At 40.2% G+C, this 12,657-nt stretch overlaps 1 protein-coding gene across 1 annotated transcript in view; it reads right to left on the reverse strand.

Moving 5' to 3' along the window:
• Positions 1 to 10,798, reverse strand: part of NUP188 (nucleoporin 188kDa) — a gene marked incomplete at its 5' end in the record, with an annotated part of 26,521 nt that extends 15,723 nt beyond the window's left edge. The window contains 20 exons of the mRNA XM_009584902.1: positions 1 to 111; positions 456 to 570; positions 729 to 805; positions 890 to 977; positions 1,611 to 1,737; positions 2,094 to 2,249; positions 2,371 to 2,497; positions 2,974 to 3,093; positions 3,625 to 3,690; positions 4,268 to 4,357; positions 5,065 to 5,265; positions 5,793 to 5,907; positions 6,701 to 6,912; positions 7,332 to 7,451; positions 7,594 to 7,686; positions 8,301 to 8,345; positions 8,818 to 8,898; positions 9,572 to 9,656; positions 10,067 to 10,140; positions 10,744 to 10,798. Coding sequence (XP_009583197.1) covers positions 1 to 111; positions 456 to 570; positions 729 to 805; positions 890 to 977; positions 1,611 to 1,737; positions 2,094 to 2,249; positions 2,371 to 2,497; positions 2,974 to 3,093; positions 3,625 to 3,690; positions 4,268 to 4,357; positions 5,065 to 5,265; positions 5,793 to 5,907; positions 6,701 to 6,912; positions 7,332 to 7,451; positions 7,594 to 7,686; positions 8,301 to 8,345; positions 8,818 to 8,898; positions 9,572 to 9,656; positions 10,067 to 10,140; positions 10,744 to 10,798 — 2,158 coding nt within the window. The remainder of the gene's footprint in view (positions 112 to 455; positions 571 to 728; positions 806 to 889; positions 978 to 1,610; positions 1,738 to 2,093; positions 2,250 to 2,370; positions 2,498 to 2,973; positions 3,094 to 3,624; positions 3,691 to 4,267; positions 4,358 to 5,064; positions 5,266 to 5,792; positions 5,908 to 6,700; positions 6,913 to 7,331; positions 7,452 to 7,593; positions 7,687 to 8,300; positions 8,346 to 8,817; positions 8,899 to 9,571; positions 9,657 to 10,066; positions 10,141 to 10,743) is intronic.
• Positions 10,799 to 12,657: the final 1,859 nt, after the last annotated feature.

Here is a 12,657-nt window from a genome sequence, read left to right on the forward strand (position 1 = left end):
TCTCACTCCATGAGAGTTATAACGCCATTTGTGGTAATTTGGTAACATCTCCTTCAGGACAAACACAATGCAAGGCACAAGTCCTTGGCTCTGGGTGCTACCAAGTTGTCCCTGGGAGAAACAGAAATGTTATTGTCCCCCTTCTGGTTAAAAGGACAAGAAACCTTTTGCAGGAAGATATGCCCTATGTCTTTAAAGTGTGAGAAAACTATCGAGCATGGGGACATAGATTTACAAGCGACTTCTACGCTTTTGTAGATCAGATGAATCAAAACAGCTTTTTGAAAGAATCAGACTACAGAGAAAGCACAAACAGTAGTGTAGAAGGGCGTGTCAACCAATGATTGCTCATAGAGGCCTGCTGCACAGGGGATTTCTGACACGGCTGTATTTCACTTTCCTATCATAACAGCCCACAGCTGACTTCACGTGCAGACCATTCCAGAAGCACTCACCCGGACAAGAGTTGTGATCAGGTTCAGGAAGGAGATGGTAACACTGTACTCGCCTTGAGGCTGTTCTATGCTCATCAGTAGGTTTCCATAGCCCCCAGCATTCATTCCCTCTGCACTGTGAAATGAGCAAGAGGGTTTATTACATGAATAGCAGGACTCTGACATGAGTGAGAAATGTCAGATGCGTAGATTTCACAGTGGCAAAAAGTTCTTATGACAGGTTATGAATAGGTTAGGCAAAAAAAAAAAAAAGGACTGGGGGATCATGAATACCTAATCATGGGATTCATACTGGATACTGGATTGGCAACAAATGGTAAAAACCCCGTATGGTGAAGGTCAGTCCAAACCTGCAAGAGAAAAAATACAGATATTGCCTCTCATTCACATATACATGTCTAATAGTTCTCAAACCCAGAAGGTCATCTCCTCACCTTGTCTGGCATCCAAGCAGCCAGTACTGTCAAACAATTGACACAAGAAGCAATAACATCCACAGGTAGAGAGATTACAGTTGTTAGCCTAGGAAAAAGAAATATTATGCATAAAAAGCACACCATCTGTGTCTAGCATATATACTGTTGTTTTGATCAAAAAAGCTTCTCTCTCACTGAAGTACACAAGTATAAAACCTAACCAGGTAAATACAGACACCAGAGTCTGCACTTTCAGTCTAGACCTCCCGCCTCCCCCTCATACCTGAGTCAGATCAATTTACTGCAAGAGGCAAGGCTGGCAAGACAGCAGACTGTCACAGTGAACAATAATTATGCAGCAGAACATCAATTCCCAGACAGTTAACACGGAGAGGAGAGTTAAGTACAACTGTTTTAACACCTGGAAGTTACTACTCTAATGATGTTTTATTCCCCTTTCATTTAAATATAGCTACCAATAAACAATGCCTTTAAATGGATAAAATTGCACAACATTCAGGAAAGCAGTGGAAGAGGGGCCATTCTGCTGCATCAAAGCATTAAACAGTGTGCAACCAGAACAGTCTTGAGAGCTGAACACCAGTCTTGGGGAGTTCAAGCACTGAGACACACTTCTCCCAAAGCTCTTGGCAAAATTAGTGATTAGCCATTCTTCCAGCTCATTATATCTTCTCAGGTACCTCCGCTGTCAGTGACTTCATGCCGGTCAGTGACTTACCTCTGCAGGAGCATGTAGATTCGCGACGTGATTGGCAGAAGGCAATCTGCTATCGATACATCAGTGCTGATGACTTTATGAACCAGATCAATTATTGGCTTGACCCTCTGGCAATGCTGAATCACATCTGGGTAAAAAAAAACCTAACACTAGAATGCAAAATCATACTTAAGCAGTAATCAAATCTGGAACAATGCACATTAATCTTAGCACACATCCCCATGATCATTCCCCATACCAAAAACCATTTATTTTATCTATCCCAACTTTTCCCTCATCTAAAATTCATCTCATGTCACTACATGCTCTTGGCCTTTTGCAGTGAATTTTACAGTATTATAATAATAATTAAACAACCAGGTTTCTGGGAAAGTATTCCATGCTCTTTCAAAAGCATTCAGAGCTGCTCCATCCTACTATTAACCTCAAATTGATCCAAATTAACAATTATTTATTCTCTTTCATACTCCCAGCCTATCTCACCTGCTGTCGATACAACATGGAGCAGCATCTCAATCTCACAGGTAAACAGTGTCCAGCTGCTGTAGGAATACTCCCATCGTACCAAATAAGCCCGATCATCCAGCATCACTTGACCCACTGTTCCCTGAGGTATACGCAGATTTGTTTGACCTAGCCCTAAAGATTGGAGAAGCAGGTAAAATAAAGTCACAAATTTACCCATGAGTTAGAAGCCAGATAAAGAATCTGAACTCCCCAAAGCATTTCAATAAGAGAAGGTTAAGTGCAGTTTCCTTACCAAGAGGATAGAGGAGCTTTGGAGCCTGTCTTCGCCAAAGTGTGCCATCTTCATGTGAGATCACATCAGGAGGTTTATGCTTGTACAGTTCGATATAGAAGGACATTTTATCCAGGAAACTGTATACCTGCATACAGACAGAGCTTAAACAGTACAGCCGAAGAGCCAGATCTTCTTAAAAATTAATCAACCAGGTCATTTTCAGGAACAGGCAGGTTTTCTTGACATGGACAATATCCTTCTAACACGTCAACCCTACCAAAACATTATTAGACAGCCCACATGTCCAGACAAGTCTCATCTAATGAATAGGAACTTCTTATGAGTAAAGTACAAGCGGAAAAATTAGGCAGTACCTTAATCTTCAGCCATTAGGGTTGAAAAGTTTTCTAAATGCCAGAAAACAGTGTCCTGCAACAGCACAGGACTAAAAAAAGGAGCCCTGTCCACTGTTCTTTGACAAAAGCTTAATGTCTGTAATCTAAGATTGCAATTGAGATAAGCACGTGTAATGGAAAGAAAGAATCACACAGCATTATCACATAGCACGTTATCCCCATCTTGAAATAAATCATCTCCCAAACATCAAGAGAGATGCTGTACCTTTTCTGCAGTAGATTTATCAGACACAAGGGCTTGGAGCAGCTGAAGGAGAGGAGTAAGGAGATGGGGGAACATCCCACACACACTGTCCAGGATAATACCCAGACCGGCAGTAGGTTCCTGGTGGTGGAAACAGAAAACAAATGTCGTATTACTAAAAAGAAATGCTAAAAAGGTCTCAGTATAGCACAAGGATACAGTTCCTTTTTAATTGTACATTTAACATTAATCATGCACAAAAGTATCACTCCAGTCCTTGCACAGACTAAAGCATGAGGCAGTGTGCAAGTATAAGGCAGGAAGTAAGACTATAATGCATTACACATCATCCTAATTCTGGGACAACAAAAAAATAAGCATGATGCTTTTGCCAGCAGTTAGTTCAATCCTCGCAACCCCAGCCCTGGTTTAAACTATCACCTATATTAAAACTTGTTCCAGTATCCTTCAAGAGTAAAGCCAAGGCTGTACCTAAAAGGCAGGAAAGGGCAAAAGTAAATCAAAAATAGAAACAAACGAACACTAGCTCCTCAGGCCCTCCTAGAAACTAGCTAAATAAATACAATCAGTCTGTTCCTTTCCTAAAAGGGGATCTTTTATCAGCTTTTAGTTATAAGCAAGGTAGGTCAACGAAGTTGCCAACACACTCACCGTCTTCCAGAAGAGCTGAGGAATGCTGGAAGCTGCCAGAACTTCACATGCAGCATCGATTATATCCTTCAAAGGAAGAGAGGATGGAGAAAATAAAAGTTACTTTACACAGGGGGATTTCATCCCAACCAAGTTCTGCCACATCTCTGGAATTTAAATTTCCATATTTACCAGCCAAGATATAAGTACTTCCTCTAGTCAAAACAGAAAGAAACACTCAACACATCCAAACCCAGAACACACAGCCAGCCTAAAGCCATGCTCCTTATCATGAATGGACTGGCAGGACAAATATGTCCACTATATCTGCAAAGGGCTATATGATGTCTTGTCAAACTTGGAAATGAAGTATGTATTATTTCCATTGTTTCGGAAATAACACATCAACAATTAGTTTCAAATCCATAGGACTTCAAGTGCAAGATATGCTCTTTCATTATTAATCAGCCAGTCTGCAGAGGTGTTTACTAAGTTTGCATTGTGTAAATGCAGTAGGAAAAACAGCAAATCACTCTTTTAGATCTAAGTCACATAAAGTTTGCAGTCTCAAATGCAGGATTACAATTGAACAAAAGTAATTAGCATCAGTTATGACAGGTTATTTTGAATTAGGTAACAGACACAACGAGCCTTGGATGCTTACCTGCTGATTGCCCAATGTATGTAATTCCAGTGATGTCAGGACAAAGGAAAGAAGTCCATAAATACACATACAAGCTGTGCTGGCTGTACACTGGAAAGAAAGAATACACACAGGAAAGACTATGAATTACAGAACACACTGTAACTGTACTCAAGTCTGCTTTACAAACTGAGTAACTGCCTTTTTCATATATCCTTGCCGCAGTCAGCAGAGGGGCAGCAAAACAGGAAGCAAAACATTAGTTAAGCTCCAGATTAACATGAAATATTTCACCGAAATGAGAAATCTTGCCACTACCATTATCATTAGAAACGCCTTCCAAACATCAAAAAAAGCAGCACTCAGTGTTCATAGAAATCAAAAGGATTTGCTTTCACTGGTTTCTGCCTACAAAGTAGTTTACTCTCATACACTGTATTGTCTAATGAAACCATATACAGAGAATAGTGCAGAGTTAAATCATCTAATACTCAAGGATCCACAATGGCAAGTACACTTATGGAGGCAAATCAACAAATGTGATTAAATGCAGTCTATTCCGCTCAAAAGAGATGTAGTTCCTCAACTAACAAAAGCTTTTTTTTTATTCTTTGGGCATAAAAATCTGTTTCATTTCAAGGTGGTTTCTGATCTTCGCTGAAAGAAGGTAAGACGATAAAACATGCTTTACTGCATATTCTGCTTAAAACCAGATTTAGTCTGAAAGAACATTGGTTCAAAATCATCCACTTCCCATGATACTTTTACATCAGTAGCAGTTAAAAACTTTCAAGAGCTTATATATATAAGAAACTCACATTCTTCCCCCCACTGCTCAGCGATCGCAGAAGCTTTGTCAGATACTGGAAAACATTCAGCTGGATAGCAGTGCTGCCCATTCTCCTGATAACGTTTGTTGACTCCTCTGGGCTTACAGTGTGACGGAGCAGAGCCCAGGCCAAAAGCACCGGAGCATGATGTGAGACATCCCCTAACTGCAGCAGCTGATTGTCCATCTCCTGCGCAGAGACAAGACAAAAGCAAAATAATTGAGATCTTCTGAAAGAACTTCATACTCGGCAAGCATATAGCTGATTGCTTGTCTTCTTGCTAACAGTCACCTTTCCCTTGCAGATAATTATTTCAGCCATGCAACAGACCAAATTATATACTTGCAGCCTCAGTCTGTTTTTCTGCATGGTTTACTGACTTATAGTTGATCTAACCTCAGATGTTCTCTGTCCCAAAAGCACTGACCCTACAAACTTTTGTTTCATTCCGTTCTGGAAACTTCACAATGCCTATTTCTTTGCACACATCCTTCTTTATAGAAAAGCCCAGGATAACCAAGGAAATACAGGGGGGAGAGGAATTAATTTTGTTCTTATTTGCCCCAGAATATTACGTGGATGCTAGTTCCTACACTTGGTCAACAAACCCAAGGATCAGAAACTTACAGACATAATCTTTAAACAGCACTGCTTGGGTAATCATGTAAGTTCTGTACTGTTAGGCCTGACGAGGGGTTATTCTGCCGGTGCTTTACCTGGTGGATGCGCTCATTATTGGCTAACTTGTGCTCCTCCGTCCTGTCATCCAAAGCACGCTCATGGAGGGAGTCAATTTCCATGCCTTCCACCAGAATAAGAGCACTAAAGTAGCTACAAGCAGGAAAAGAATAAAAACAAGTAGGTCAGAAACTTTATTTAAGAATTTGGGGTGGGGTGTTTAAAATTAAAAGTGGTCAAAAAACAATCTTTAGTTTGCTTTTATTCAGCTGTTCTTTGAAGCAATAAGAAATTACATGAAATTAACAGCAGGTAATCCAAATTTTGTCTTGAAATGCTAGTATATGAGAGATCATAATCTTCAGAACTACCATTTCTGGTTGAACAGACAAAAAAAGCTCACTGAAATTTGAAGATAGCTTTTCCACCTTTGTAAGTCTCTGCCACCTGGCAGGATTTTCATCCCCCCTGGCTGCAGCTCGAGTTATGGCCCGTGCAGGAAAATGAAGACGTTACTGCCATTTGTCAGCAGACCCACAATAGCTTGAACTGAGGCAACACAGTTAACAACACAGGTCAGACAGGGAGTGCTAGCCTCGATGCAGGTAGCAGCCAGACTACCAGGACTGTGAAGACGCAATTTCACTTTACCACTAGACCATCTAAGAAGGAGTGGCACTGTGTCTTCATTGCCATTCTTATCAGAGGCAAGATTATATACTAGATTAAAGCTAGTATATGGTTACCTCTCTACTTTGCAATCACACCTTCATTTTGCCACAAACCTCCAACGTGACCAGAAAAGCTATTTTGCCTTCATCACAATAAGCTCAGCTTGAAACAGCGGTGATTTTAAGAGGCAGCAGCAAGAATTATAAATGCTTTTTTTCTGAGGAAAACGATTGTTTTGCTCTGTACTCACTTCACAAATATGCACGATACTTACCCAATACGATCCACCAGGTGATCCATGCTCTCATCTACCAAATGTCTGTTGGTTTGTCTAGTGCCAAATCCCTGTTCTTTGAACATCTTTGCAAATGCCAGAAGCTCATCAGGTGCCATTTCAAAGTATGCATAGTAGAGGAAGATGACTTCCAGGAGCATGGACTGTTCACGGAGGCATTGCACAAACCAACGGGAAACCTGACGTTCCGTCTGCACAAGGAAAAGTTCTTCCATCATATGTCGAAGCTCACAGGTCAGTCAAAGCAGTTAGAAACTCAGAAGTGTTGAAGCATTTCAATAGCTTGTGTAGCCAGCAGTTTGTATCAATGGCAAGGAAAGCCACTATAAATACAGAGTGTGCTGATGCAGAGAGATTATGAACAACTACACATAAATGGATCTGTTAGCCTAGGGCTATCAATGGATTTATTACAAGGAGCAATACGTTCCATGCAACTCTCTTTGTTTCTGAGCAAAAGTGTATTCTGTTAGAAAGAAAACAAATTTTAGGTTTCTTGGACCAGGAGAAACATCCTTTTTAACTGCATCTGCACATATGCATTTTCCAATACACTACATATAAGGAAAGACTTTATAAGTTTGATAAATAATAGCAAGAAACAAAATACCATGAGATTTCCATGTGTTTCCCATGTAGGAGCTTCTGCTTTGTACAGTGCTTCAAACTGTTTCTGGTAATTAGGAACTAGTTCCTTGTCCAACTTTTCAACACACTGGAAGTATTGTGCCTTAAATAAACAAATAAACAAATGAACTTCTCACATGCACACTCACGTGTTTTTGACAATCACAAGTGGACAATTACTACACAACTTACATATTTAGCCTATTTCAATGACATCACATCCAGGAAAAGGTTCCTGTACTCACTGTGTAAGGGTGCCTCTCATCCTGAAAATAAGTGAGTAAAAGGAGGACGCAGCGCAGAATGCAGATCCTCTCTTCATAGTAATAGTCAGCAAGCTGTGAATATATAGTGTCATTGATAGCAATTTGCTATAATGTCCAACTCCCATACACTGTCCTCTCCCATACACTGCCAAGGCCTTCATCACAAGAATATATAGTCCTCAAACATTAGTACAGATGGAGTTTCAACTAAGCAGTTTTTAAGTTATCTGAAAAAAAAATATGTAATTAACTTTACAGAACTCAATAAAACGTGCCCATGGGGACATGTCTATAATTACACTGCTAAGTGAGAAAACTTGGAAAAGGCAAAAAGAGAGAGATGATCTCTCATTCCTCATCCCTGTTATCCTCTGTCAGATATGATCATCAGTCTCCATTTCAGAGTTGTCACTTCAAACAATAACACATAAACCTATAAGCTTCAGAAAACATGGGAGCGAACATCTGCCCGACTAAATTCCCTGATATTAAGCCTAAAATTTCCTTTCTATTAACACTGTTCAAATCTTTATGCACATCCCTCTATTTCAGAAGCATCTTCTATATTCTGTTCTTTATATGAAGGAATACTTCAATTATTCCAAGATTTTCTGGATCCACAGAAATAGAGTTGGTTCTCTGTCAACAGATCTTTTCAACAGAAAATACAAATGGAAATGACTAACCTTCAGCATCAGAGCCTGACTCTGCCTTTCATCCTGAAGAACTGTCTGTAAGCAAAACACAACAAAATAAAAAATTACCTACTGCAGAAATACCTACTGACAAAATACATACAAAAAAAAAAGACTGAAATAAACAAAAGACAATGTTTCTTTCCATTTCTTTTGGAAAGACAGATTCTAAAAGTACAAAGCCAAAACACTCATTTGTAACTACGTATTTGTTCTTCATCTCCACTCACTGTCCTTCACAAATCTGTAGCTTTCCTGTATTCCTGCGATAGAGGAGCTGAGTTCCTGCAGAGAGATTCAAGCAGGAAGATGTACTAGAAAGTTAGGCCTGGATATCTGCTATTGCATTTCCTTAAAGTAGCACTTGAGCATTGTAGGTTCAGAGAAGAAAAGCTACAAAGCCATTTCCAAATCAGAACTCAGACTCACATGTGACCATATGCATCCACAAACTACTGGTATTAAGGAAAGATGTGTAGTAAATAGAACATAAATGGGAGCTATGGACCTTCAGGGAGTCCCTTGTTCCTCTGTAATCCTCTTGAAGATAACACAGTAACAACTGCACACTCTGTTCTTCATCCAGACCCTGAAAAAAAGAGAGATGCTCTGAAATGAATAAAAGGCAACTGAATTCATTAAAGATGAAGATTCTCTCCAAATATTCAGGCAGCTCCTCTCTTCAAAACAAATAACTTCCAAAATACGCCAAAAGAAAATTTTTTGCATCAGGCAGATGCTTGCTTTAGTCAGCACTTTTGCTTAAAGCAAAATACATAAGCTTTGATGACACTTAGATGTAGCCAGTTTAACTTCAGGAAAAGGAGTATAACAGTGATTTTAAAAAAAGGTACCACCACCAGTCACCGAATTCCAACTTCGGGCTTGAAGGTAACCTTGCAGGTCAACCGACAGTATTTTCAAACATGGCAACTGATTTAAGGGACATCAGTTTTTAGCTGAGCAGTTTCAGATGTCTTGAAAGAACCCAAGAAAGACCAAAAGCACGTGACTGCCTCTGAAAAGCAGGAGGGGGAGTTAACCAGGAAAACTGAGGCACCTCAAGGTCACTAAGCACTTTTTAAAATTTTCACCTACAGCCCCAACATGTACTTCTAACATCCTTTAGATTATTTTGAACTGAAAGGAATTTAAGTTTGCCTCTATTCAACATCAAGAAGCTTACTTAAATAACAGTATCCCAATAACAATACATTCCAGTTGCAGGGATAAAAAATAACCAGAATAGCACCTTCACTCACCAAAAACTTGCTGACCCTCAGACCCAACTCTTTTAGTGGAGCAGCTACATCTTTATCAGCTTTTACTTTTTCTGCGGAAGTTGTGCTAAAGAAAAAAAGAAATTTTAGTCACGAAAAATGCAGCAATCCCAAGGAATGAACTAAAGAGGCTTTATTTCAAAGTTCTCAGTTTTATCAGTTTAAACTGAACATTTGCTTTTTCTTTCAATATTTCATACAACGATATCCTGTAATCTTCCCACCAGACAAAACTTAGCATTGTTCACAATTATTACTATAATAAATGCAGGCTATATTCATTCCACCTTCTCCAACGAGGGAATCTGGATATCTTTCTGGGATGACTGAGTGTCAAGAGGAGTCACTTCTCCACTGGCTGCACACTTGCACATGGTCGCTGCAGCTCAGCAGAGGCAAGGGTTAAAAGCTACCTAACATTAGTAATGACAACAAAAACAGTCTAAAAAAATTTCTAAAATCAAGCAATTACTATACCTTGGCGGTTTATAGTATGAAAGTCCCTCTAACAATCTCTGCCAGTGCTTGTTCAATTCTGCCGCAATCTGTGCCTAAAAAAAGAACCAAATACTACTGAACAGATTCCTCAACGTACACTGCCGAGTATCAGATTTGTTAAATTTAAGCAAAGCAAAGAAATTCCACCACCACAAAGAGACAGGAACAACACAAGACAAGCATCTATGATTCAGACTGATTCAAGGTGCATATTGCATGAGAAAGCTCGCTGCCTTGCCTAATCACGGGAAGGGAGAGGAAATAGGAGGCAATGGACTAGGTTCAGAAACATTTGGATTTCCAACCTCTGGGCAAATTCTTGAAAGCACGGGCTCCGTCCCAGAAAATAAGGAAGCAGGCTGTACCACTCATGAATACCCCAGGCCAGCCAGTCTAGAAAGTAGCACTTGTGTCCGCTCCAGAAAGGGAACCACCTTTTCACATACACCCTTCCAGGTAGTTCATGAAGCAGCTATAAACAAGGAGTGGAAGAATGAACAAGTAGCGAAGATAGAGGAACAAAAATCGCACTGAGGAAAAGGGAAAAGCACCAAAACATATTTTCACTAATATTCAAAGAGATGTACAAATGATATATTTGGCCACGGAGTCCACTGAGTGATGGGCAAACCTGCTTAGCAAAGGCACGGACTTACTGGTTCTCTTAAAGCTGATCTGCCCAGAAGAATTGTCCACAATTCTCTGCTGCTCCTGTATACGAGGGGAAAAGGTGGAGAGTATTTTAATGATGAACACTATTTCAGGGTTCCATTTAGCTTACACCTTTTCAAACCTGCCATTAACTCAGAGCAGATCACACTGCAATGTAAGAAAACTGATTTAAGGAACATTGGTTTTTAGCTGACCAGTTTCGGATGTCCTGGAAGAACCCAGGAAAGACCCAACGAGGGTGACAACTGATACAGCAAGACTTGCAAATTCATATCAAAGAAGCATGACGTTTATATCAGTTTATTAGCTCAATTTGATTTTGCTGCTTGGACATCTGAGGTTAGTAAATAGAAACCTAATGAAAGCATAGAGCAATATTTTATTCAGTTACATTCGATGCTCTCCTGCAAACAAATTCTTCTGTAACAGTGTCATCCTTAACTCTAAGTGGAACATAAAACCGGGTGAAGTGAAAAATTGCAACACCTTTATATAAGGTAGAATGATTTGCCGCAGGTCTTCAGAACATTTACCCTTGGCTTCTTAAGTCTTCCTGAGAACTCTGTAGAAAAGCCAATCTGCGCTATAAGGTATTACAGATCAAATCGTGACCCTGGCATACGCATCCAGAAAAATGAGTGTCCCTACAACAGCTCTGAAAAAGCATGTTTGCCAGAAAGAGACAAATGCTGATTTGATAGCAACGTAATACAAATCAGGAGTTAAATACCACAGCTCCCACGCAAAGACTGCCTACAAAAGCAAGAACACTCATTAACTTATTTTTAGAATAGCATCATCAAAATAACTCACTAAGGCAGTGAAAGTCATCTGCAACTTCTGACATGTGGTGCCATTTAAATTTTAAGACCTATTATTTCCAGTACACCTATCAACATAATTTCTACCTGCTAATTCCTTGACAGTTAGGTGCACCTCCACGCAAAGACTGCCTACAAAAGCAAGAACACTCATTAACTTATTTTTAGAATAGCATCATCAAAATAACTCACTAAGGCAGTGAAAGTCATCTGCAACTTCTGACATGTGGTGCCATTTAAATTTTAAGACCTATTATTTCCAGTACACCTATCAACATAATTTCTACCTGCTAATTCCTTGACAGTTAGGTGCACCTCCTGTGTATAAACTAACAAACCTCTCCAGCCCACACAGCGTGCCGAAAGGCCACAGAATTTTACCAAGAAAAGAATCGCTTTGTAGAACTGAGCACCAGCCTAGCAGAGCCAACCCTTCTACTCTTCATTCCCTCCTAACCTCTTCTGTGAATAAAACAGACCGTGGTTTGTTGCCAGTTCATTAGACTCCAAGACAGCTAAGGAAGGAAAGCTCTCTTTATGTGATCACATGTAAGAGTGGTGTTCTTATCCCCATTAGGGCTTATAGACATTCATTTAATAAAAATTAGACATCTAGGAACACTCCAGAGCATAGAAACGTTACAATAAACGCCAAAAAACGTGCTCAGGACAAATGAAGGCAGCGATCTGAAGTGATCACTGAACCTGGGATTCATTGAATAGCTTCCTTTACACATCTTCCACATGTCTATTTTGATTTTTATATTTGCAAAGAGTTGTCCAAAAGGTGAAAATCAACCCTTGCACGCTCTGCTCTTCACGAGAGCAGCTCCGGGACCTGCAGGTCTGACAGACGCCTCCGAGATGTTAGCGCGAAGCGAGACTGCAGCTTCGCAAAAGCAAAAGCTTTTGAAGAGTTCTATTTAACATTTCATCTTTTACAATACGGCAGAATAAAAGAAACGCAAAATCCCTTAGAAGTCACTACTAACACCGGAATTCAGCCGCCCGGGGAGTCCCCGAGGGCCCCCTCAGCGACGGACGGGGCGGGGCGAGGCGGCGCGGGCCCCGCTCCCC

Source organism: Fulmarus glacialis, unplaced genomic scaffold (assembly GCF_000690835.1).
Source record: "Fulmarus glacialis isolate BGI_N327 unplaced genomic scaffold, ASM69083v1 scaffold5109, whole genome shotgun sequence".
Classification (NCBI taxonomy): Eukaryota; Metazoa; Chordata; class Aves; order Procellariiformes; family Procellariidae; genus Fulmarus; species Fulmarus glacialis.